The sequence below is a fragment of the Ursus americanus genome, chromosome 28, assembly GCF_024610735.1.
Source record: "Ursus americanus isolate L20-20 chromosome 28, mUrsAme1.1.p, whole genome shotgun sequence".
NCBI classification, from domain to species: domain Eukaryota; kingdom Metazoa; phylum Chordata; class Mammalia; order Carnivora; family Ursidae; genus Ursus; species Ursus americanus.
Genome location: NC_142154.1, coordinates 29,464,524 through 29,491,311, shown reverse-complemented (window position 1 = coordinate 29,491,311; position 26,788 = coordinate 29,464,524). Strand labels below are relative to the sequence as shown.

Sequence of the window (26,788 nt, the reverse complement as noted above, 5' to 3'; positions counted from 1 at the left end):
TCCTGGGAGGGAGGGCCCACCTACAGAGCAGGACGCTGAGGCTCAGAGAGGTCAGGGAGCCTGGTCAAGAGTTAACTGTGGGCTCAGCCCCAGTTGTGTGCGGCTCTGAAGCTGGTATTCTCTCCAGGACTCCACACCTTGGTCACAGCAGCCAGAGACCCCCGTTATAGACCTGGAGTTGGGGTCAAGATGGGGGGACACCAGGCCAAGGACAATTAAAATGATTATGATTATTACTATTAACAGCGTTGTGGCACTTAACAATATGTCAAGTGCTTTACACCTATTAATTCATTTCATGCCCACCACAGCCCTGCACTATCAACCCCATTTCACAGACGAAGGAAGTAAAGCACAGCAGGATTACGTACCTTGCCAAAGTGACACAGCTACTAAGGGGCAGAGCTAGGATTTGGAACTCCAGGGACCCTGTTGTCATCATCACGCCGGACTGCCTCTCACCGAAGCAGAGGGGAGTTTTCAGTTGACCGCAGGAGTTGGAGACAGGACTCTCCAAGAATGGTTGTCCACAGGAGTCCTGTAGACAACTGGGGAGCAAAGATCCAGGCTGCTATGTCACTCATGTCCCGAGGACAGAAGGAGCAGTGAGGACCTGGGGGGTGGGGGGAGCCACAAGGCTTCCTGGAGGACAGTAGGATGGGCTGGGAAGGCCATGGGCTGGTTTAGCTGCCATATGGGGCACACTGGCTCTGAGCTGCTGGGCCAACTCGCCTGCCCCACACTCCCTTTGGGGGCCTCCAGGGGTGGGTCCCAGCCTGGTGAGGACACCATCTGTGCTTCTGCCCGGGGAACCTTCGGCGGCACCTCCCCCTCCCGAGTACGCGGTGCGGCTCCCCGGCTCTAGGCTCTGGGATGATTCCTCACCCGTGATTGCTACAGTTAATGCGGCAGTGGCATTTACAGCCCCAACATAATAACCTCCTCCACAGGAGTGTTAACTCTCTCATTGAACTGTTTGATGGCTCGGGAGCTCAGGAACACTTAACTCAGATACCTGTGGGATGCACTGGGTGGCAGAGGGCCCCAGCTCCCGCCTCACCTTGGATGGCTTGGCCCTGCACGACTCCTCACTGCCCCCTGCCCTGTCCCATGCCCAGCTCCCAGTCTCCAGCCCAGGGCCCTGCACACCATGGGTGCTGCAGAAGGCCGTAGCTTGCGTGTGCTCCACTGAAAGGTTCAGGCCCCGGGAAGCTGGGCTGAGCCTTGGGAATCTGGGCCAGCAGCTTAGGGAAATGAAGGTCAAAGGAGAAGCCAGCCAGGCGGGCACCACACAGCCGCCCTGCCCAGAGACTTCCTCCCACTGAACAGACCGTAGAGAAGAGAATCAGGATGGGGAGTCCGTGCACACAGGCGTCTGCTGGGGAGCCCTGCCCAGGCAGGGGGCAGGAAGTCAGACAGGCAAGGCGTCTATCCCTGCTCCCATCTGCTCCCCTGGCTTCTGGCGCCTGAGTCCACTTGAAGGCCTCAGCGGTGGTCAGCAAGACAGTGTGGTCACCGGGCAGGCAGAGCAGCTGAGGAGAGAGACCCAGCGTCCCCTGGGCCTGGGATGATAGGAACGTGTCTGCCTGGGAGGGAGCTCTTCAATCTTTGTCCACCCTTTGCTCAGATTTATGGACAGTGTGTCCAGGAGGGGTGAGCAGCAGGCAGGACACACTTCCTCTGACTCAACCTGCTCCTCCCCCCCCAGGAAAACCACATCTGAGGATACAAAGAACCAGAATGCTAAGGCAGTCACATCTGTGACCTCTGAGCCCACTACAGCACCCATCTGGGGGGACACGGTCAAAGTGGAGCTCCAAGCTGAGGAGGCCGGACGAGAAGGTGAGGCAGGGGTTGGTGGCTGGTGTGCACGGGAGGGGTGTGAGGCAGAGGCAAGCTTCCTCTCAACTCAGCTGGAAGCCACCTGAACACCTCTTTGGGCTCAGTTAAAAGCACTTTAAAGAAAAAAAAAATCATAATACTGTCATGCCTCATCTCCTCAGTCTGCTCGAAAAATGAGTTGTTCCACATAAATGAATTTTCCAGACAATGAAAGCTTATCTTTTTATGGCTGCTGTTATCATTTTCATGGTTGCTATTACTACCATCTCCCACTGAAACAGCACATTACAGCTTCCTGGCACATCCCCACACATCACTCATTGGGGTCACACCTCCTGGGAGAAGCCACGATGCTCCCATTGCTTAGATGGGAACACTGAGGTTCAGGAATTTAAATAACTGGCTCAAGCTCATGCAATCAGTAAGTGGAGGACCTAGGATCAGCATACATGCTCTCACTGCAGCTCCAGGGTTCACACTGCTTCCCTAGAATGGCTCCTTATCCTGCCCTGTCTCCCCAGCACTGCCCACTGTCAGATAGCAGTCCCCCTGTGCTTGCTGAGGTCCACAGTGCACTCTTGTAGAAACTGCCTACTACTTCTTGCCCTCCACCCCCAAAAGCCTTTCCAGTCCCTGTCTTTTAGCAAATTCTAACACTGGAGGTAATTTAAGTTTTTCAAGGCAGGGCTCATACCGAAATCTCCAGGTACAGGCATTCATGTGTATGTGTGTGTGCTCGTGGTTTCCGCTTTTGGGTGAGAGCTCAGGCTGGGCACACAGGAGTATTGACTGGCAGGTGCCAGGACAGCTGTGGGCACTGGCATCAGGCTTAGTCAGCACACACCCACTGGTGCCCACAACATCTCTGCTCTTATCAAGTCAGAAGAACCTCAGGCTCCCGTCTGGCTGGTGGTCCTTCCCTCAGAGGACCAGCTTTACCTCTCCCCTTGAAATCTCACTAGGGGCTTAGAACTCCTGTCTGCCTCATGAAGAAAAGAAAGCCAGCTGCTAAAGATGGAGGAAGAGAAGAGAAGCAAAGCATGAGAAAGCACATCAATAAAAGGGGAAGAAGCTAGTTGTGGGTCAAACCAGAGGATATTTTTCTGACTATAAAGCGATAGGTGGGGCTGCTGGGGTGAATTAAGAATATATGGAAGAGGAGGAAAAATTGGCCTAGGACTTCATGCATGCGTGTGTGTGTGTGTGTGTGTGTGTGTGTGTGTGTGTTTTTGAATGCCTGCCTGCTGGCCCATGTGTATGTGTGAAAGTGGTGTGTGTGAGTACATGCTTGTGACTATGCCATAGACTTGCATGTTTGTGTGTCGTGTGTGTGTGCTGCAACAGTGCATTGTGTGTGTGCCTAGAGTTATCTGGGAGGTGGTGTGTGCCTGACAGTACCTGTGTGTGTGCATGCATCTAGTGGCAGACAGGAAGTTAGGAGTTGTGGTGAGTGGACCTGGGCTGGGATCCCACCTTCAGCTCTGCACATTTGGGGTGACTATAGGAAAGGACATGATAAGTCAGTGGCCTTGGGGCCCATCTGTGCAGCAGAGAGGGGACAGGCCTCACTGCAGAAAGAACAAGAGGGTAGGGAAGGCCTCCTGGATAGGCGGAATATTGGCAGGCGCCTCTTTACAGATTGAAGTAGCTGGATGCTCGTTGAAACCTGGTTGGAACCGGTTGCTGTGGTGATGTCTGTGGTGGGGGTGGGAGAGATGGGGGCCAAGCCAAGAGGTGGCGGGGAGGGGAGGAGGTAACTCAAGGAGGTGTTAATGAAAAGCAAAGGGGAGTTGCAGACCCATGTCAGGGCCAAAGCAGGCAGGAGGCAGAAATGGCTTGTTGGCCACACAAAGGGAGCCGTGGGAGGCCGGAGGGGCACAGTGCCCAGAGAAGAAGCTGATGAAGCGTGTTTGTAGCATGGAGACAGGAACAGGGAGGGATGGCTGTCCATTCCCCCCAATTACAGCTCATCTGCTGGCTGCCCACACAGAGCTCCGAAGATTGGGGTAGGGGGAAAAATGCAAGACACTCACCCCTTCTCCAGCCTCAGCAAATTCCAACCAGATTTGGGGACTCAGGACCCATGGGTAGTGGCCATGAGGGGCTACAGCTTCCACAGCTACTGCTGAAGCTTTGGCTGGGAGCACTGGAATCCTCCAGCTGAGTTTTTTCAGTTCTGCTCAGGGCTGGGTGAGGATACGGAGCACTACAGATGGTTAATGAGGAGGAAAATAGTGACAGCTACAAGGAGCATTTGCTTAGAATTTCATAGCTTGAAAAACACATTTCCCTCCCTGCAACAATAGTGGGAGAGGGACAAGGTTTCTCTTTTTTAAAATATTAACATTTTGCAGAGCAGGAACATGAAGCTCAGAGAGGTTAAGTGACTGACTAAAGGTCACAGAGCAAGTTGGTATGTTAGTATAGAACCCAGGTCTGCTCACTTCATATCCTTGTCTCACTCTACTTCCTTCAAGGTAACCTCAAGTCTTTTGGGTTGCCATTTCCCTTTCTTTCCTTTTAGCACAGATCCCATATGGCCAGCTCTTGAGGGACTTTGGCAAGTGTCTTTCCCTCTATGTATCCAGAGTAGCTGTGGGGAAGAGGAAGAAAGGAAGAGTAATTAGTAAATGCTCCTCCTCCTCCTCCACACACTCATCCCAATGACCCACCCAGGGGCACCAGGTGGCTCAGTCAGTTAAGCGACTGTCTTCAGCTACGGTCATGGTCTCAGGATTCTGGGATCAAGCCCTACATCAGATTCCCTGCTCAGCAGGCTGCCTGCCTCTCCCTCTCCCTCTGCTTGTGCTCACTTTCTCTCTTTCAAATGAATAAATAAAATCTTTTAAAAAATGCAAATGACCCACCCAGCTCCAAGTGACCTAGACCTACGCCACCGGCAGCTGTCCGTGGTGCTGATATGTCCTTGTCTCAAGAAAGAGGCAAAGGGCAAGGGTCTACTCCAGTCTCCATCAGGTACACATGTCCTTCCCATCCTCCCTTCCCATTTTTCTCTAGATCTTTTAGATCCTTTCTTCTTCCATCTCTCTTATTCTCTCTCCCCCTCCTCCCTCCTTCTTTTCCTCTTTCCCCATCTCCTCTTCTTCCTCAAACCACAGACTTCCAGAGTGGAAAGATGCCTCCGGGATCACAAGCCCAGCCTCTCCCATCAGCCATTTACTCTCTCTGTGATGGTGATTAAGTTATTTAACCTCTCTCAGCTCCACTAATCACATTTTAAAAACAGAGATGATGATTCCGACTTGAGGGACTGCAGTGGGGATTTGTTGGAATAGTGACTCAGGAGCACCCATCCCCATATCTGGCACACATCAGGTGCTCACTGAGCAGGATTGCCATGATTACTTCCAGGTCATTGGAATTCTCCTCAGAGGTCACCCTGAAGTTCATGCATTTTATGACAAAATGTAGACTCTTTGGAGGGAGTTTTCTAAGTGGTGCGTTGTTCTTAGTATTAGACTAGTTTTCATTTCCTTGGAGTAGAATTTGTTGATATTTGTATTGAAAGGTTTCTTGAGCAGATCCCGTTTCCTTACTGAGACTCAGTTTCTCCATTTGCAACATGTGGGAGATAAGCCCTTCCCTTCCTGCCTGAGGAGCTGGTGAGAGAGTGTCTGTGACTAAGGGAAGCAGCTCCTAGGAAGGGGTACTATTCCTGCTTGTGTGCATGTCTCTGTTCCAGCATACGTGTGTCTCTTGACATGGGGGCTCCATTCTGGGTGTGTCCATCTCTGGGATGGGAGTTTCTGAACCACAGGAAAGAATTGCATCTTTGGATCCTAACAGCACCTAGCTTGGAGACTTGCCCTGGGCTGGGGCTCAAACAGCGCTTGTGAAGGTGTGTGTGTGTGTGTGTGTGTGTGTGTGTGTGTGTGTGTCACATGTGCACACGTTCATGTTGGTTCCTCAGCAGGGCCCCTGCTCCCTGCTCTTGGCAACATCTCATCTCCCACTGGCTCACTTCACTGGGAATGACACTGGTCAGCTAAGCCCTGTTTTGACCCTGTGCTCATTTTTTCTCTCTCAAGATGTGGTCCTCAAGGTGATGGACAATAAAAAGAAAGAGGAGCTGTTGTCCTACCAAATCCCTATCAAGTACCTGCGTGTCTTCCATCCCTACCACTTTGAGCTGGTAAAGGTGAGTCAGGACCCTGGGCCCATGGGGCCTGGGACAGGTAAGGGGAGAGCAGGTGGGAACCACCTTGATGCCCCCAACTATTCCCTCAGAGCTTCCTCTGCTCACCCTGCAGTATGACAAGTCTTAGGCCATATGAGGCTCAGGAAACCCAGCTCCTGGCAGGTAGACATGAATGATTTCCTGAGAATTTGGAATTCTCCAAATTCATCTCTGTAAAACAGCCCATTAGCATGGAACATCTACTACATTAAGTGAATACACCAATTAAAGATATATGCTGATTTCATGGATGTTAAAAGTGGGAATAGCTCTAAAAACCAAGGAAATACAGTATTTACAGAATACCTACTACGTCCCAGGTCCTGGGCTAGACTCGATCTCTAATCCTCAAGGTGAATAACATTTTGCATACATAGGACTGGGACCCAGAGAGAGGAATCCTCTCAACCTGGGTGACAGAGCAAATGAGTAGCAGAGTGGAGGGTGAGCCCAGGTCACCTGTCTCCCGGGTCAGTTCTTCCTGTGCTGCCACACATGGCCTTGCGGAGGAAGGCCCAGGAGATTTGGGGCAGGTGGGAGAGAAAGTGCTCCCTGGAGTGCACCCCTTAGTCGGCAACTGGGCAGGAGCCTGGAGCAGGGAGCTTCAGTCTGTGGCCTGAACTTCCCAGGACAGCTCCCCCACCCGCTCCCTCTCCCCAGTGCTGATTGGTGGAAGGGAGAACTCACTCTTTCATGGCTCAAGTACTTAGTAAGTACCAACTGTGTGCTAGGCACTGGGCCAGAGATGACAGAGCATTACTTTCCCCTAAGGTGCACTCCAGACCCCTAGTGTGGTCTGGAGTAAAGAACAATGTGATACAAGATTGCCTGGGTTCCTATCCCCGGTCTGCCTCTTGCTAACTACATATCCATAGGAAGCTACTTAACCCCCTAGGCCCCCACTTCTTATCAGCAAAATAGAGAGACACTGAGCAAGCATTTGGACAATCAAATGCAACAATGGGCATAAAGCCCCTAGCAAGGTACCTGCCACGTAGCGGGTGCTCAGTTTGGGTGAGTTCCCCTCCCTTCTTCCCACCAAGTGCCGCACCTATCTTCTTTCCAAGGACCTCCTCCGCCATGGCCTGGGGTCTTTACCTTCCTTAAGCCCCTTCCCTAAGCCTGGATGAGGAACCTGGGGCAGGCAGGGCCGGGAAGGGCCAGAGAGAGGAGTGACTCACCTGGAGGCTCAGCGCTCTAGCTGTGATCCTGCGATCATCACCCAGGCCTTCCGGTTCTCTGGCCGCTTACAACCCAGGCCTTGTTATCACATCTTCACAAAGAGCGCAGGCAGGCAGTGGTCCTTGTGAGGGCGATGAAATATTCAAATAGAAAAGGGAAGATTTATTATATTGATCCTGGAAGGGCTCGCGGGGACCATGAGCTTTAATTATCAGCTGGGAGCCCCAGTGGAGCAATGCCAGGTGATTGTCTGCAGAGGCTGGATTTATGGCCAGGGGCTGCCCCATCATCACTCTCCTTGTGTGTCTTCTTCCCTCACCCTGTTCCCAGCCCGCCCAGTCTGGAAAAGCTGAGGAAGCCACTGCCAAGCCCCAGCTGTATGCGACCGTGGTGCGGAAGGGCAGCTTCTTCCCCCGCTACGTCGGCAGCAAGCACACAGCTCTGGAGGTGCCAGGACTGGGGCCCGGGGCAGGGTGGAGGGGTGGGGGGCAAGTTTGAGCAGCCCCCAAGCCCTGCCCTTCACCACCTCCAGTTGGCCTGACTTTGGGAAGCAGAGAGGGTGCCTGGGGAAGAAACCCACAGGGCCTTTCAAGAACAGCCAAAGTACTTTGAGAAGGACAAGCCCTGGGATGACAGTGATGATGGGGATAGGGATGGAGAAGAAAATGATGCCTAACTGTTCCCAGCATTTCCAGGCACACAGTCCTGCCCTAACCTGGCCATCTCTTGCTCTGCTCCACACCCCACGCAGGAAGGATGGAGAAGGGGAGGCTTCCAAAGCCTTACGTCTGCCTGAATCTCACGGGGGTGGCAGGGAGGAAAAGCTCCCCATTTGGGCCCATATTCCTTTCCTGTTTTCTCTCCTGTTCTGTCCTTCTTGAAGTAGTGACCCCTGATCTAGGGCTTACAACCCCCCAAATTTTAGGGACTCCCCCCTCTTCTTGGAGTCCTATTTCTGAGGAGGTTTGACTGGCCTTCCAATCAGGCATTCATTCACCCATTCGACAACCATTTACATAGCTTACTCCAGGCCTGGCCCAGCTCGGACCTAGCTTCCACACATGCCACCCCCAACCTTCTACCCTCAGCCTTTCAGGAGCTTCAGGAGGATGGGCAGTGCTCTAGAAAGATGTCCAGGAACCTACCCCCTCTCCCTTTCCCCCACAGCCTTCCAACTGCCCAGGGTTGACAGATTCAAATGCAGCACCAGTCTAAGTATGACGAGGGGGGAGGGAGCCAAGAAGGCCCAAGCTCTGGGCTTCCCCTGCCCCAGCCTGGCTGATCTGATCCACCCTACAGCACTGTAAGCCTGACAGGACAAGAAGTGTTCTTGAGTCCCATTTCACAGCTGGGGACACCAAGACCCAAGGAGAGTCTGGGGTGGAAGTCCAGAGCTCCTGACCCCCATCTCTGCTTCCCCACAGCCACCTTGGATGTTAGTGTGTGTCAGACCTGTAGGCTCCCTCTGGTCCAATCTCCCTCCCTCTTACATCAGCCCTTTCCTGAGACCTGCCAGCAATTCACACACACACACACACACACACACACACACACACACACACACACACACACAGAACTAGGAAGAATGGCTACAGCTTAGCCTTGTTGTCCCCAGGCCACACCCCACAGGGAGAAGACCATACCTTTAAGACCCAGCAGAACCCTGGCCTGGCCTGCAGGGGTCTCCACGAAGGATCTGCCCACTCTGACGCAGCCCCCAGACTTACCTGGTAGAGTCTCCAGCACTCCACCCACTCCCTGGCCCCAGCACAGATGTCCCCCCTTCCGGTCCTGGGAGCAGACTGGGGAGCACAGTGGGCAGAGAAATTGCTTCTGCTACTCACCGGCTGTCATGAGCACGTGTGCTTGGGCAGCTGTCTCATTCACACCTGACCATTCAGCGAGGACTAGTGTAAATTAGCCTCCACCCCGCACCCTTGGAGAGCTGCCCTCCGCCCCTACACCTGTTGGCGTCCCTGTGAGCGCGAGGGCCTGCCAGCTCTGCCATGGGCTCCCTCAGCCCAGACCCCCACCCCCACCCGAAGTTTGAAATACCCGCATCAGATCCAGTCCTTTGGATTTGGGGCAGGGATTCAGTCTCCAGAGGCCCCAGGGAGCGCTGAAAGGCCCTAAGCACTATTATTTTAAGGCCTTGCTGGTTCACACCTGTGTGGAGTTGCAGGCCACCAGCCAAGATGGGTCCTGGCAGAGGGGCCCAGGAGGAAGTGCTCAGGGGGGAGGAAAGAGAGACGAGCCAGAGCAAGCTCTACTCCCAGGCACTCTCCTCCCATCGAAGGTCAGAACTAGGAGGACCGGGGACAGTATAGTCCCACCCCTCAGTGTACAAGCTGGGATCCTAAGGCCCAGAGTGGAGCGGGGACTGGCCATGATGACAAGGTGACCCAGCTATTGCGAGTGGCCCCTCAGCTGTGTTCACAGTCCCTTCTTCATTCTGCTTTTTCCCCTGAGTTCCTTGTAATTAGGACCCCCATCCACCCTCCAAGACCAGCTCAAGGCCAGCCCCTCCCTGAGGCCACTGCCTGGCCCCTCCTCCTCCCCTCTCAGGAGTCTGAGGTTCTGTCTCTCACTCAGAAACACACTCAGCCTCTCCCTCCCCTGTCCTCCACTTTTCTGCTTCATCAATGGAGCTCATTTCTCCCCAAAACACATACTGAGCTCCTACTCTGTGCCAGGCTGTTTGCTAATAGCTGGGGATACAGCAGTGAATAAGGTAGACATGGTGCCCGTGTCTGTGGAGCCTGGGTTCTAGTCAGATGGACAGAACAGGAACAAGAGAGTAATGAGAATGAACACAGGCCATGATGATCGCTATGAAGAGGCAATCCAGGGGCTAAGAGAATGGAGTGGGCGGCTTTAGTAAGAGTGGTCACAGAAGTCTGCCAGAGATCGTGACATTTAAGCTCTAAAGGAAAAAAGGAGCCAGCCACTGAGTTGCTGGGGGTGGGGGTGGGGAGTCTAGGCAGCGGGATCAGCACGTGCAAAGACCCTGAGGCAGAAACAAGTGAGCATGTAGAAGGATGAGACAGAAGAGGCCGGAGGATAGGACAACTTGGGGATTGGTGGAGATGCGAGCCGAGGGCAGAAAGGCCAACACATGCAGGCCTTGGCCATGATGGTAAGAATTACAGAATTCATTCTAAGGACAGCGGAAGGACGGTCATTATTGGTCTCGAGCAGGGGAATGACGTGGTCCAATTCATTTTTACAAAAGCAGTTTTTGCCAGCATGTATCAAATTGCCTGGGAAAGGGGATGGGTTGCGGACAGAATAGAAGCCGGTGGTGGGGGTCAGAGGAGTAAAAGGAGCCACAGGAATCACAGCTGGGGAAGTTAGGGTGAGGGCTGAGGGGCGAGTGGGAGCCCATTTGTTAGGTAAGGGGTGAGGGCCAGGAGCCCTATCAGGAGTTGCTTGGGATGACAGTGGAGGTATATGGGGACAGAATCTGTGTCTTCTCCCCCTGCCTTCCCAATGCCTAGACCAGGGCCAGAAGGAGGGCGGCCTTAAGCAGAGAAAGAACCAAATGAGACGGATGGAGGCAGGGATGAGCTCATTACTGGGGAAAAAGATGGCAGGTGGGTTGGTCTTGTCCCCAAGAGGGCTCAAAGCCACCCAAGGCTCACCTGCCTCCTTTCTTCCCCAGGTCTTTCTCCGGGGAGTCAATGAGCCCCTGGTCAACAGCGCAGACCCCATGGTGGTTATTGCCAGGGTGGTCCCCAACTACAATGACTTTAAGTGAGTGGGGCCCAGGTGGGTGTGGGCAAGGGGAGGGCAGGGAGGGCCAAGGACAGGGGAGGGGAAAGGCTGTCATTGCTACCACAGGCCATGATTCCAGGAGCCCTAGAAACCTGCCCTCCTCAAGGCCTTTCAAACCTCCCACTGGGTCTGAAGTCCCAGGAAGTTGCCCACGGTCCCTGGAAAGGGGCAGTTCAGAACTTTCTTGAGAGCAGCCTGCAGAAAAGCCAGCATGTGGAGGAGAGGAGGTCCGTAGCCCCTCTAAACCTGCCTCCCCATCCCACCCACTGCAGCCACAGTCCCCCCTCCTACTCTAGTGCAGGGCCAAGGCTCCAGACTGTGGTTGTCCCCAAAGAAGACAGCCTGTGGATCAGCTCAGAACTTCATAACCTTTAGCTCTGCCTGTGAGTCCCTCTCCCTTACCCTCCGGAGGGTCTCCCTGGCCCCAGCCAAAGTTCATGCCCCTCCTTCCCAGACGACCTTTGGGGTTGGGGGGATTTGCAGTCCTCAGGAAGGGTATTTGGGCTAGTTTGGCCACTGGAGGTCACACAGCACCATCCTCTGTGACAGCACCATCTCCTGGGGGTCAGCTGTCTGCCTCTGTCACTTCCACTGACTCTGATGGCCCAACGGGACTCCACTACACCATCTGTTGAATTCTAATGACCTGTGAGCACTCCTTGCTTGTTGGAGGAATGGAGCTGACTGATTGACTCACTCACAGCCCTCCTAAGAGCTCAGCACATGCACACATGCGCACACACTCACACCGCCAACCCCCCCCCCCCCCACATCCTGCCCTTGCAGCCTCCATGCCCAGCCAAGCCCAACCTCGAACTGCCACCACGGGGGTGGGTCATTCTGGCAAGGACTTCCAAAGGCGAGGCTTTTTAAAGATGGGGGCAGCTGCGGCATTCAGACGTGGCCCAGGGCACACCAAGTCATGGGGCAGGGAACCTAGGCTCTGCAGCCCATCTCCTGACCCGAACGAGCTTTCCCAAAGCTTGGGCCAATGATCAGAAGGATGGGTGTCCATCCCCTGTCCTGGTATCCAGGCCCCTGGCCCCTCGTCCTCTCTCACATCAGTCCAGAGTCCATGTGCGTGGGAGCCCTTGGCTGCCGGGCTGAGCCACGGAGCCAAGAGCACGGGGAACCTGCAGCACTCATGGGCTGACCCCTCTCTCCTTGCCTCCCCAGGGTCAATCAGGTAAAGCAGGACCCGGCATTCATAGGGCTGCCCATCACCCGACTCTCCTTCCCTATCTCATCGGTGATGCACTTCGATGTTCCTCGGGTCAGCCAGAACGGGTGCCCTCAGGTATGGCTCCTTCCCCCACACACCCTGTCATTGGGCTCGTACCTCTAGTGTCTCACCCACATGTCGAGTCACTCCCTCAGTCAGCTAGTCCCTGAACTATTAAGGAGTTTACTGAACCTGGCTGCGTACCCGGAGCCAAGCCTCTCCGTGCTATGGAGGAGCTGCCCTCGGGACGCTCTTGGTCTGGTGAAGATAGGCATCACACGCATGAAACGGTCAAACACCAACACAAGATAATGCGTGATCTAACAACAAAGCAGGAGAGACTGTCAGAGCTGTAAAAATCAGAGGAGGGAAGATGCAAAAGGACAAATATTGTCTGAAGCCACTTCGACGAGGTTCCTAGAGTAAGCAGATTCATGGAGACAGAAAGGAGAATGGTGGTTGTCAGGGACTGGGGGAAGGGGACAGTAGGGTGTTCTTGTTTAATAGGTACAGAGTTTCCTGTTGGGGATGGTGAGAAAGTTCCAGAAAGAGATGGTGGTGATGGTTATACAACAGTGTGAACGTACTTAATGCCGCTGAATTGTGCATCTAAAGATGGTAAAAATGGGACACTTCATGTTGTATATATTTTACCACAATAAACATTTTTAAAAAATTCGAGGTAAGAGGGATGTGAAGCCTGGGTGATTACAATGGGTATCCAGACACAAGACTCTTGAGTTTTTAAGAGGGGAGGGATGGTGCAGGGCGACCGAGAACAAGATCACAGGAGGGAAGATAGGATGCGCAGGACATTGAATACGTTGAGGAGGGGTGTGCAGATTGTGCCTGGGTGCCAGGAAATGGCCAGATCAGTCAGTTCCTATAGTCTCTACTTCAGCTGGAGCTTGCCCCATATGACGGTCCCAACATTCCTAGAGACCTTGAAGAAGACAAGGGTGCTTAGGAAGTCCTTCCTGTTGTCTGCCTACCACTGTTCATGTCTGGCATGGCAAATACAGAATGAGGCACCCCTTTGGAGCCCCAGCCTTCATTTAAAGGCAAGGACATTTGAAGGATCAAACTCAGACAAGAGTAATGGGGGCAGGGAGGAGTGGGACAAAGGGGGACCCTGGGGACAGAGGCTTCAAACCCAAACCCATCCTCGGCCTGATTTCCCCAGAGTCATCTCACACATGGCCCTGCATTTGCCCAGAAAATTATGAACCAATCAGCAGGCGGTCCCAAGGGGCAGGAGGCGCTGGCTGCTTTAATGAGGGAGCCCCCTCCCCATCCCCTCTCTGGCTGCCTTTGCTACCTAACCAGTCTTGGTAGCGGAGGTGCCCCTAGCACGGAGTGCCTCGTGCATGTGTGGGACTCAAGGCCAGCGGTCCAGTGATGACAGAACACTTGTTGACGTCCCCTGTTGGGCCAGGTTGAGAACTCACAGAAGGGATGGACAGGGGCAGGCTTCTGTGGTACAAGGTGGGGGTGGGCAGAGCCCTACCTGGAAGGGTACCAATCAGCAGCTTACTTACTCCTCCCCCCCTTTCTGCACTTCAGCCTCCTCACCTGAATTGAGGGGTGGTGGTTGGACCAGGTAATTTCTAGGGCATCTGGAGTCTGCTGTGATTTCCCACCAGCTGCCCACCATGCCAAAGCACTGCGGCCAGGAATTTGAGGGCCTGGCACTCCTGGGTTTGACCCCTGCTCTGTGACTTACTAGCTGCGTGACCTTTGGCAGGCTTCTCAGTTTCTCTAATTCCATATTCCTACCTTTATTGGGCTGTTCGGAGCACTTGAAGGACTCGTCTGTGCACAGCATCCAAGCCGGGGTGGAGGCTCGTGGGCTCCGTCCCTTTCAGAGCCTCCCCTCCCCTAGTGTCAGGTGCCCCCTGAGGCCAGCCTCACCATTGCCCCCGTTACATTTGGCTACAAGTAACAGAAACCTCATGGACTTCAGCTCTGGGGATATTTATTGTTACAGTTGGCGAGGGCTCCCCACGTAGGATGGCGCCAGAATTGGTTGATGTGCCATCTTGACTGCGTCCTCAGGACTCAGGATCTTTCCAACACCCCTGAATTGCCATCTTCAGCTGGCTAACAGCTCATGGAGGCAAAATGTTCGGGGCACCCCATCCAGACATGATCAGGACCCAGGATAGTGGGAGCCTCCCCCTCTCACCTGTGGCTTTTCCGAAGAGCTGGAAACCTCCCACCCGCAGTCCCTACGCAGACCTCCCTTCCCATCTCATTGGCCAGAATTCGGTCACATGTACTTCTCTCAGCCAATCACTGAGGAGGGGTGTGGCATCACCTTGCGGTAGCTAATGAGGACAGGTGTGGAGAAGAGGGGGGTGCCACCAGGACCGAGGAGGGTTCTTTTGGTTACGGGGGAAGGAGGCGAGTCGTTGAGGGGCATTAGAGTCTGCGTCACCCCTCTGGGAGCCTGGTGATGATGGCAAAACTGGTCAGTGAAGGTTTAGTTGGGCTGTCGGGCCCGAAATAGGGTAGGACTTAGGAATTACTCCTACCCTGCATCCCGCACCTTTGCGGGGGCCATTGCCCAGCAGGCTGCTCCTGTTGGCCTGCCCTCCTTATAGAACTGAGGCAGATCTCTTGGCCGATGAAACAGAAGCAGAGGACAAAGCAGTTGTCTGTGCCCACCGCCATCTCCCCCGTCTCAGCTCCCACGGCTCTCACGGGGCCCCTTTCCATCCCGCAGACCCTGCCCTGGGGCTAGCTCCATCTCTCTCGTGGACCCCTGCAGGGGCTCCACTCGGGCGCCTCCCATTCTCCCTGTGAGAAGCAGCCAGGGCAAGCCTGGCCCAGGTCTAGGCCTTTCCCCTGGACCCCTGACCCTTTCACCGACAGGAGGAAGCCCCCGCTGGCAGCCAAGTACAGAAGGCCTCATCCCCCAGAGCCTCCTGGCTCACAGCCCCAACCCGCACAGGCTGTCTACAGGCACTCTGGACGCCCAGCTGTCCTCCACACACATGCCGTCCTCTCTGGCCTGCCAGCCTTCCCCTCTGCTGCACTCAGCCTAGAATGGCCTCCCTCCCTGGGATCCTCCCTTCCCCCAGTCAAGAGTCATTGCTTTCTTCTCCCACATCCCAGCTCCCACAACCCACAACTTGCTTAGACCTCCACATGGATCATAGGAGTGTGTGTGTCCTATCACCTGGGAAGATGGTGAGGTCCAGAGGGGACAGGGTCTAACTCTAGCTCCCCCCTATGCCCCACAGCACTCCTAGGGTGTAGAGCATGGGGAAGCCCCCAGTCAGCATTGGCTGAGTTCAACTGACATTTCTTCTTGATGGCAAGGTATGCATTCTCTCCTTCAGCCCTCATGACAGCCTCCAAGGCATAGCACGTAAGACATTTCCCAGTGAATAGTGACATCTCGGGTTCCAGCAACAGGAAGGGACTTGCCAGAGGTCACGCAGCAAGGTTGAGGCAAACCTGGGCCCAGAGCCAAGGTAGCCTCGCTCTCTCAAGGCCCCCCAACATCAGCAACTGGCAGCCCCCCTTGCCAGGATGGGCAGAGCAGGCATGGTAGGTGTGCGTGTGGATGTGGTGGGCCCAGGGGGAATGGAAGGAGGGCCCATGGGCCCATGTAATGAAAGCTCTGTCCCTAGGGCAGGCAGGTCTGCCTCAGTGGCCAGGGGTTAATGGCTTTGCTGAAGATCACAGCTGAGGGTTAATCATATTCCTAATTCCGCAGCCCGCTGTGGCCTTTCTCATTAGCCTCTGTGGTCAATGGCTTCCCTGCCCCATGCCCTGCCCCCCCACGTGCCACCAACACCTTCACCAGGGCCCTGGCATCAGACTCCAGAGGTGGTTGAACCTTGATTCCTCACCCCTCCTCTTCCCTCCATACACACACAAGAGAGGCTGACCCTCCCTCCCTAGTTGTAGGTCTGCAGGGACCTCTCTTGGAGGCCTCATCCTGGGAAACCATGCAGGGAGAGACCTGTCCTTCCCAAACGGTCAGACACTATTTCTCGTTTAGTAGACTCCATTTAGACACATTAATAGGCCCCTGAGAGGACAGCAAGCATCCATTAAATACCGCCTCATTCCCAGGTGGGAGCAAGGGATCAGGGCAGCAAGGGACTGAGTCACAGGTCCTCCTTGAATGCCTCAGGGCCTGGCAGATGGTCCAGGCTATGGGGAAGCCCCACTGGCACTCAATGGGGTGGCTCTGGGATGGGCATGGCTTGGGGATCAATCCTGAAAGACCATTCCCAAGCCCCACAGAACCTGGAAGCAGCTTCTCTAGCCTGGCCTGGTGGCCAAGTGGCTGCCCCTGAGCTCCCTCCAGAGCCCGTTCTCAGGAACAGTCCCATCACCCCAGTCCCTGTCCCTGTGTTCAGGACCCCTGGCCCCAAAGTGACCGCAGCCCATGTCCCCAGGGACAGGGGCCGAGGCAGACACAGCTGAGCCTCAGGCTGGGCCTCAGAGAACCAGAGCAGGCACATTAGTGTGACAGGCATCAGAGCCCTGCCAGCACAGGGGGAGTGGACCCACACTGATATTTCGAGATCCTGCATCAATAACTCCTGGAGCTGACGGCACATTTGTGCTGACCTTTCTGAGCAGTGACTGGTTCCCGCAGGGGAGCGGGAGGTGGGAACGCCTGCTGCTGTTGCTGACAGCCCCTGGCTGGGGACAGAGGCAAGGCGGCCCATGGGGGAGTCTGCACCAGTGACCCCGGCCCCTCCCTGTGCTGGGACTGAACAGGGCTGCCGGCTGTGTGTTACAGGCTAATGCCCTCACGTTCCGTTCCCCACTCCCCACCCTCCCGCCTGCGCAGATGTTAGGCCTTGTCCACCTGCAGTCCCTCCTTATTCCAGGCACCCTCCACCCGTGCCATGCTTGGAGCCACCTCCACCTTTTTCTTGGGTGGTTTTCCCAGCCAGAAGACCTCCCTCCTTCCCTTTGTCCTGCCAGATCTTGCTTCAGAGCCTTCCTCTGGTCCTGCTTCCGCAAGATGGCTTTTGTGGCCGTCCTCGGGAGTGTCTCCTGTAGCCCCTTATTGGGGGGGCTCTGGTCAATGCTGTCTTGTGTCAGTTTAAATATCACTCAAGTGTGTGCCCTAGCTGCTGGCTTAGCGTGCTGTCAAGTCCCCTGAATGCCCAATGGCCTGCACGGCAGACACACCAAGGCGCAGGGGTCCGAAGACCACCGTGGCCTCTGCAACCTGTGTGCGGCAGAGAGGGGCTGGGGACAAGGCTGGAGGGCATCTACTTTGGCGTCTATGACACCCCCAGCCATGGGGGGCAAATACTAGGGCAGCTTTTTCGGAAAACAGTTTACCCATGAGCAGTCAAGGGCCTTGAAATGAATGTCCTTTAATTCAGCATTTCCATTTTGGGTACTCAGGAAATATTCTGAGACACAGAGATACATGTAGAATACTCAATGCAGTGTTATTCTAGGAAAACATGGGAAGGGAGAAACCAGGACACCCGGACATGACAAAATATCCCACAGCTACAAAGGTCACGGATACCAAATGTCACTTGTGACTCTGCGTATGCTTAGGTTTTCGCAGTAAATGAAAAACATAGGATGTTAGGGTGACAATTATCTACAAAATAGGCTTAGGAAAAAGCTAGAAAGAGATACACGGTCTTAGGACAGTTGTCTTTCGTGTAGGAATTTAGGATGTTTGGGGAGGTGGTTGTTTGTTTTTGGTTTTCTTTTAAGCAGGCTCCACACCTAGCACAGAGCCCAACTTGGGGCTCGAACTCATGACCCTGAGATCAAGACCTGAACAGAGATCAAGAACCAGATGTTTAACTGACTGAGCCACCCAGGCCCCCCTAGGGTTTTTCTTTTTAATCTTTCTACTTTTCTGTATTTTCCAAAATTCATTCATTACGCGTATGTCGCTTTTACAATTGGGACAAACATTTGCGACATGTGTAGACACACATAGATGGATATATCTGGACATCCTTCATTGGGGAGAAGCTGTGGCCCCACCACCTACTCCCACTGTCTCCTTTCAGCTGTCCAAACCTGGGGGACCCCCGGAGCTGCCCTCATGGAACCAATCCTTCCTCTTCCAAGGCCGAGACGGAGCCACCAACTTCTCGGAAGACACAGCCCTGGTGCTGGAGTACTACTCCTCGGCTTCCAGTGAGTGCCCCCTGGTGCCGTGCGAGGGCAGCCGGGCATCAGGACATGTGTACGAAGGGTGGTCAGACCACCTGCCTCTGCCCCCTGCGGGGACGGGTGAAGGGGGCCCGGTTCCTAGTGCATGCAGACAGGTGGAGGAGCGCCTGGCTGGCTTCCTCGGCCTTGTTCCTTGGCATGGGCCAGCACACATGGGTCCAACTCCCATATTAGACCCATGCATTTTTATTGCACCACTACCCCCTCCCTATATATGTGTCAGGGAGGAGGGAGGGATGGATCCCCCCAGGGCTCACAGCATAGAGGGGAAACCGGATTCAGAGCCAGCTGATCCATGGTCTTAGTTCCACATGGAGAGAGTAAGCCCCCAAGGGCAGAGACAGGGTAGACCCATATACACACCCAGAAGCACAGAATATGTTGACAGCTGGTCTTGAACTCAGAGAGCCCTAAAGAGCAGAGGAGGAGACGTGTGCAGGGCAAGGCCAGGAGGCAGAAACGTGAGACGTGGTAGAACTGGATGTTGGGTACCAAAGGATCCGGCGCCTGCAGGGGTCTCCAACACTGGGATCCGAGGGGCCTGGGGTGGAGGCTTTGGTGGGAGTTCCAGCTGGTCCTCCCCCTACAGTGAAAGGCAGTGAGCCATGGACCCTCAGCAAGCCCCTGGGCGTCTCCGTGTTGCCGCTAAAGAGCCGTTTGTATCGCAAGATGCTGGCGGGGAAGGGTCTGAATGGGCTGCGTGTGGAGAGGCTCCCCATCACCGTGAGTGCCCCGCCCTGACCGGAGCCCGTGCTGGGTGGTCTGCTCCCGCCCCAGCCCACCCTGTTCTGCCTTACCCCGCTGACACCAGGGACTCTGGCTTCTCCAGCAGCTTCCACCAGGGCCCCCACCACGGAAGCCAACCACTGTCGGGTATAAGGAGCTCCCCCGAGCTCCTGCCCCAAGCAACATGAGGAGAAACACAGGGAAGCCCTAAAATACTTCGAGGCAGTGAGGGTGAGCAGAGGCAGGGACCAGCTCCTGCCTCCCACTCATCCCCACACAGAGCCCCCAGCAGGCCCCTTCTTGGAGAATCCGGAGCAGTGGACAGATCAGAGGCAGAAGCTGCCCTGGCCAGCATGGGCTGACGGTTCTGCTCTCCTCCCCAGGACACCAAGCTGAAAACCATAAACGGTGAGGCCCCCACAGTGGACATCTCCTTCCAGCTGCTTTCCTCTGAGGTAAGGCTGTGGGGATGGGAAGCGCAGGGCCTGGCAACCATGTGCCAGCTCCCGTAGCCCCGCAGTGGGTTCCAACCTCCTTCACAATTGCTGGCCTCGTTCAGGGGCTGGGGCCAGGGGCTTCCCGGAGGAGGGGACTGCTGCTTTGGATAGAAATGTCTGAGGGTGATTTGAGGCTCCAGAAAATGAGACCGAAAGCCGAGATTAGGAAGAGGAGAGTTGAAAGCAGAGGGCCGCCCAGACCTGGGAGTCAGCCTCTAACCCAGCCCAAGCCAAGCCTGGCTCACTGGGATCAAGGTTCTACAAGGGTGAACTTGGATTTCAGCTTCTGTTGTCATGTAACAAACTACCACAAACCTCGCAGCTTAGAGCAACACGCATTTACGGGTTCGCACTTCTGCAGGTAGGCCGTTTGACACAGCAGGGCTCAAATCAAGATGTTGGCAAGGTCGCACTGCTTTCTGGAAGCTCTGAGGAATGATGTGCTTCCAGGCTCATTTAGGTGGTCATCAGAATCCAGTTCCCTGCAGTCATGGGACCAAGGTCCCTGTTTCCTTGCTGGCTGCCAGCCAAGGGGCCCCTCGGCAGCTGAAGGTCACCTACATTCCTTCTCACAATGGCCCCCTCCATCTTCAGCCAGCAGGCAAGTCAAATCCCCCCACACTTCACAACTCTCTTTCTCTTTTGTCAGCAGCCAGAGAAAACCCTCTGCTTTTAAAGGGGCTCATGTGATTAGGAGAGGCCCACTCTGAGAATGTCCCCATCTTAAGGTCAGCCGTGCCATGGAACATAATCACAGGGGTCAAAGCTCAACATCGGTGTGGGTCCTGGGGATTAGGGTGTGGAAACTTGGGGGCTGTTTTTGGAATCCTGCCTACCACAGCTGGGTTGATCCAAGTGGAAAGATACCACTGGCTGAGCCCTGCCGATGGATGGGATCTCTTCCTCTAGCCAGCTGTCCCTGGACTCTGAGTCCCAGTTGAACCCTGGTCATTTGGCTCCAGTGCACCTGGCCAGCACCTTCTGGAATTCTTCCCCTTTCTTGGTCTGTGATGCTAACATAGTCACAAAGCCAGAATGTGAGCAGTTCAGGAGCATGAACCCAGAAACTACTGGCAGGGTCTGACGTCTGTGTCAGCCCCCTCCCTCCGGCTTCCCACACCAGGAAAAACCACCACCAGCGCTGGGGTAATACTTGGCCCTGTAACCTTACCCATGGAGAAACAGGGAATTACGTGCTGTGGGGTAAGAGGCATATGTCTGGGAACATAGCCACCTGAACCTGTGTCCCCACAAGGCCTCTGGTGAGTACCTGGGACCTCCCATCAGCACTAGTCCCCGTGGAATGTTCTGCATTGTCTTCTAATTCCCGATTCCTCTAATTCCTGGCAAAAGAGAGTTTGCTAGAGACAGCCTGACACCCCACCCTCACCCCCACCCCCACCCCGCACCAGGTGTAGGACCAAGAAGATACTGAGAGGGAATGACACAGAAGCAGCAAAAGACCTCAAGAAAGAAGCAGTGTCCTTGGAGAAAATGTCACCGATTTCCCAGATCGGAGCTCACCCCTCCATGGCCTCTTCTTGGGGTCTAGAGTCTGTCAGTGTCCACTGCCTGTCCCTTCCTCACCTCCCCCTGCCTCCTGTCCCTTCATGGGGACACATGTGTCCTGAGGACCGAAAGCAGCATCAAGTGCTCCTGGTCAGGCCACTGGGGGGCCCAGGCAGGCAACAGGCAGGTGGACAGGACACTTCCCTGGTTGCCCAGGGGCTAGGCACAAAGGTCTCAGTGATGAATTATTCACCGGAGCTGTGCTAAGTGCAGAATTAATCCCTTTCCTTCCAGCTGGCGGCCTCACTAAATTATCCCTCCAAGTCATGCGGGAAAACGCTGCCGAATTCATTTAGCGGCTGAGTGTTTTGATCTGGGCCTTGTGATTTTAGCTTCCCCTTCCCCCAGCCCCCCTCCCCCTGGAGGCGGGTAAAAAAACCTTTCAGTAATGGATTTCCGAGAAGAAAGGAAAAGAAAGGGATCAAGATTGGGTGTGTACCAGGAAAATCGTACTAGAGGAAATTCAGATTCTCAGCCAAGCATTCAGCACACACCCGGTGCCACCCATGCACGCTCTCTCACACCACCGTGTGCGATACCCCCACGCAGACAGCCCGGTAGGCACAGACAGGCACACACACACCCCTTTGCATGGGCACACACACTTAATACACAGACACATGCTCACACACACACAGGCAAGCTGACACACAGACGTTTTCACACCTGCGCTGGCACACACAGAAGCTACATCTCTTTGTGGCTAAACTCTTCCGTGGTGACACTCTCTGTGAATTGGCCGACAACTGACTCGCTTTGATTCTAGAATCTTGAACTCCAATTTTGGGGCTAATGTGGTGGGCTCGGCATAGGTCCTTGCAGCCAGGGCACCCGCCGTTCATTCTTTTATTCCGCATGTATGTGATGAGGACTAGAATGTTGGCTGCCCCGTGGAAAAGTGAATTACAATGAGGAGAGGGAGGGGCCGGCAGCCATGGAGCCCGTCTGCCTTGAGTTCACCCTCATCGGGCTTGGACATGGCTCTCTGCTCGAGTCTGAGACCTTTTGGCACCCTTCTCTCTACGGGGTAGTGGGAGCGTGTTGAGAAGGGACGAACAGGTGGATGGCATGGCAGCTGAGTGCAGAGGGCCCACCCCCTGCCTCCATCCCTTACCACCGCCCTCACTGTCACAGCACCGATGTCCTCTGCGCCACCGCAAACTCTGGGCCCCTGCTATGTAGCAGACACTGTCCTGGTTTTAGGGGTCTTACATACCCTCATAAAGCTTGCGCTCTTAGAGAGCAGGGAGTGTGGACCAGACAATGAGCAAGTCAGTTCATGAGTAGACAGCAGCTCCTGGTAAGAGGCCTGATGAAAGCCCATCATACCAAACCCCTGATAGGCTCTGAATTCCTTCCCTCTTACGGTTCTACCTAAGACGCCATCTGCAAATCCGTGGTGGAAGGTACCTGGCCATCACGTCTGCATTCCAGCCTGGGGACCAGCACCATGGCTTCTGCCATCTTTCGAATCAAACTTTGCTCAAAGCTCCATGAGCCACCGCCCGTAGCCTGAGATCTCAGAGTCCTGTGGACACTCCGGCTTGGGGGGGGGGGGGCTTGGATAATGGGCCTCTCGGGGCCCCTCGTCCCTGTGACTAACAATTCCATCTTAAGGGCAATTCCTCACCGCACAGTCCGATGTGCTACTGAAAGGTGATGCTTCGGGAGAAATAAATCCGCATGCCCTGTTTGGGTACCTCCCTCCTGAAGACACATCCTCTTTCTCCTGGGCCTCTGCCGGACAGACAGGGTACCCTGGTTCATTGAGGTTTGGGTGAACACCGTCTCCCCACACCCACTGCTTCCCCATCACCCGTTCTCAGAGCTCTGAGAACAAGAATGCTGTGGAATTTCCAAATAGGCAGAGACCACAGAGGTGTCTCTCAACAGCCCACCCTGGACAGGATTCTCCTTCACAACATCCACTGCAGGTGGTCTTACTCTTGCTCTGCGTGAGCGAGTGACAGGCAGCTCACTACCACGAAACACACCCTGTCCCATGGCTTTGCGGCCACAACAGATAGAAATGACCACCTCACACTGAGCCCACCCTCTCTGCGCCCCCAGGCTCTTGGCTCCGCCATCTGGGGCTGCAGTGCGACCTTGGTAAGCCTCCCCTGCTGGTTGTGGGGACACTGGCATGTGGTCAGCCATCCAAAGCCTGCGGTTTCTGTGAATGGCAGGACGGAGTGGTCTCCTGGTTTTGGATATTGTGCTTGAAGCTGTTTCTGCTGGTGATGGGTCCCCCTGATGGGACTTCTCTACAGGCACCTCTGCTTAGAGTGATCTGCTGGATAACCTCACATAGATTCACAAAAACTTAAAAAATGGACACCTGCCTATAGATGGCCAACTTCCCTTTATTGTACATACAGTGGGGGTTGGCCTTGGGGGGTCCATTTGGCCCTAAGAATCCATAAACCTATGGCTACTCCACATGTACATATATGAATAACCCTATCTCTCCTCCATTCTCCCTCTGATGCTGGCCTCTGCTCTTTGAAGAGTGTGATCTGGTCCCCCAGGTGTCTGTGCTTCTCCAGGCTAAGCAGTCTGCCTCTTTTAATGAACTGGTGCAAGATCCCACAGCATCCTGGGTGCCCTCCAGCTTGCAGGCAACCGCTTTGAAGTGAGGCCCACACTGAGCAAGTTTTCTAGGCTGACCCATGTGGACTGGAGCCCAGCGTGCACATGATAGGTGCTCCTTGTGCCAGTCCCTGCCTCTTTGCATGGAAATGTGCCTCCCGCAAGGTGGGACAAGTCTATGCAGTCATCTGAGTGTTTGGCAACAGCATGCCTTCTCAGGCTGGGATTTGGAATCCAGTCTTACCTAGGCAGAGGACCAGGGCACCAGGCAAAAATGGGGCCCCTCACATGGGTGGCTGCCTCCTTCTTAGCCCACAACCCTGAGAGATGCTGGGAGGTCTTGAAACCCATGGGTTTCCTTGGATTTTGGCACAGGGTGGGTGCCTTTGAGGAGAGTAGAAGGTGGCGCCCGCTGCCACCCACTGGGGGAAGGGGCATCTCCCACAGTCCTGTCTGACCCTCCCCCTTCCCTGTTCTCGCAGGGAGAGGCGGGGCAGATCTTCCAAGCCATGCACAGGGCTGCCCTGGTGTTTTTATTCAAATCAGTTACAAAGCTCTCTGGAGACCAGACCAAAGTGGGGACAAGTGGCTGTTTAACAAATGTGGAGGGGAGAGCAGGGGTAGGCAGAATCATGCTGGCTTTTGACTAGTTTTTATAAATTTCTTTGAAAGCCACATATGACAGCCCTGAGCTGGTCCTCAGAGAGGCCCCAACACAAACCTGCCCCCATTGCCTCACCAGCATAGCTGCCTGGAAGGCTCGGCTTTCAGGATGGCACGAAAGCCTCCCTGGTTGGTTCCGTCCTCTGGAGGGTTCTGTCCCCATCCCCAAGACTCTAGCTCGGAAAACACTACCACAAGGACGATGATGGATCCAGAGAAAAAAGACCGTTTAGTCTTCCACGGCCTCACAACACCCTGCCTGTCTTCCCTCCCACTCCACGTACGCCCCCTACACAAACAGTGTGCATCCGCAGGTCTGGGTTTGAATCCGGATCTTCCACTGATCTTAGCCACCCTGAGACCCACCTTCCTCATCCACAGAAGGGAGTTGTGATCCCTACCCGTCAGGAATGCAGTGAAAATGGAATGAAGGAGCATGTGTAAATGTAGTTGCTGACAAACTGTGCTGAACTCGTCAGAGATGAGGACAGGGTTCCTGGGGGAGGGGAACAATGGAGCCTTGCAATCCATCACTCGGCGCCTGCCCCTCGTGACAGCCGCTCCACCAGATTCACATCCATAAGGACATCAGGAGGCCTTGTCAAGCACTGAAGATAAACATCACCAGCCCCACATTTGGTCTCACACAATTTTTCAGGGAATGAAGAAATGGAGAACAAACAGACAATCATCTCTCTAGGGGCCAGATTTGCTGAAGTCCCCAGTGTACCCTGCCTTGAGCTGGGGGCTGTGGAGGAGAAGTGAAAACCTGCTTCCTGGCCTATGAGTGGGCAGGGCTGGACCAAGAGCTGTACTGCAGGCTCCTTCCAGATGCCTCACCAACACAGGACTCTGCTGCCTTGAGAATGTGAGCCCGTGACTCCCAGCCAGAGATGGAATGTCTTGAGTCAGGATACAGGGATGGCTCAGGCAGCTGGACATCTGGGCCTCCCCTGGCCGGCTCTGCTCTCCCGTGAGCCCAATGCACAATCGGTGCATTGAAGAAGAGGGAGGGGAGGAGAGGGGGCAAAACTTCCAGACCAAACTATTCAGACAGTGGAGGCTGCTCTTGGGTTTCTCCGCATCTCAAAGCCACACTACCATAGCCTAGACCTCTCTTCAGCCAAACCAGATGCACCCCGGCTCCATCCAAGGTCATTCAGGCATGAATTCATTAGCCATTCTTTAGATTCCTAACCTGTGCCAAGCAGTAAAGCACCCTGACAGATCGTTACCACCCATTTTGCTAAGGGTTCTGGTTGAAGTGCATTGAGCATACAAAGGTCAGGGGAAGAGTCACAGAAAAGAATGGTTTGAACTCTGCCTCAAAGAGTGGCTTGAAAATTGGCAAAGCAAGGGTGATTCAGGCAGAAGGATTCACAGGTGCAAAGGCATGGAAGCACAATGGTATCTGAAGCACTTGGGACATGTGGAGGCTGTTGTGGGAACTGAGACTGGAGAGTTAGATGGGGCCTACACCGTGGAGGACCTGGATGCCAGGATGCAGGGTTTAGACTTTGGTGGTGGTTCAAAGTGGTTCAAAGCTAGGGAAAGTCTTTGGGCAGCAGGAAGATGTGATCTGACCTACATGTTGGAAAGCTCTCTTTAGATGTAAATGGGGGGACCCAATGGGAAAGATTAAAAAAGCAGAAAGCCCAGATTCCAAACTCACAAGAGTGAGCCCACAGACTGTCCAGTGAGCTATAGGCAGGGCTCTATTTAATACTAAAATCCTTGCCAGAATTTTAAAATATCCTTATCACTGGCACCCGTCCCTGACCCCACAACTTGCTTTTAGATTAACCCTCTGAAACCATTTTCTGGAGAACGAATTATGGCCCCAATGAGGATTAACACTCAGACCCTTCTTTGCTGGCAGACAGACTCAGAGCTTTGAGCCCTACTGCAGCTGCAAGACCATGCGGGATGCCATAATGAGGCTTGCAATATGCATGGGAGGCAGCAAACCTTCTTGGAGGGCCCCCGTTTTCTGAGCCTCGCCTTCAGCTGAGGAGATAAGAACCTACAACTGGGGCCACAGGAAATGACAAAGCAGTGACTGATCGGGGAGCTGCTGCACAGGGCTCATTATGGTGCTTGCCAGCGGGCGAGACACCCTTATCAGGGAGAAAATTGCATCAGGCCTCCTGAATTACTAGCGATTGGAAGCAGATTTCTTGGGACGCACTTTGTTAGATACCTAATGAGCGGGATACAGGCGGGCAGAGCCCAAGGCCAGCGGGGCGGGGGACAAATGTCTTTGTTAAACAGAATTTGTCAGTTTCCGCTCCGGGTTCCCTGGGGAGGGTTCAGGGCCAGCTAATTGAATTAAGAGCCTGTGCG

At 54.5% G+C, this 26,788-nt stretch overlaps 1 protein-coding gene across 5 annotated transcripts in view; it reads left to right on the top strand.

Moving 5' to 3' along the window:
- The first annotated feature begins 1,655 nt into the window (after nt 1-1,655).
- CCDC33 (coiled-coil domain containing 33) overlaps nt 1,656-26,788 on the top strand; it is a 74,620-nt gene continuing 49,487 nt past the window's right edge. The window contains exons 1-8 of one of the 5 annotated variants that reach the window (XM_087856791.1): nt 1,656-1,842; nt 5,892-6,001; nt 7,553-7,669; nt 10,884-10,975; nt 12,173-12,293; nt 18,236-18,365; nt 18,991-19,124; nt 19,511-19,582. In XM_087856791.1, the coding sequence (XP_087712917.1) occupies nt 5,909-6,001; nt 7,553-7,669; nt 10,884-10,975; nt 12,173-12,293; nt 18,236-18,365; nt 18,991-19,124; nt 19,511-19,582 (759 nt within the window). In that variant the 5' untranslated portion in view covers nt 1,656-1,842; nt 5,892-5,908. The remainder of the gene's footprint in view (nt 1,843-5,891; nt 6,002-7,552; nt 7,670-10,883; nt 10,976-12,172; nt 12,294-18,235; nt 18,366-18,990; nt 19,125-19,510; nt 19,583-26,788) is intronic. The other 4 variants (XM_087856794.1, XM_087856792.1, XM_087856793.1 and 1 more) reach the window with 4 other exon arrangements.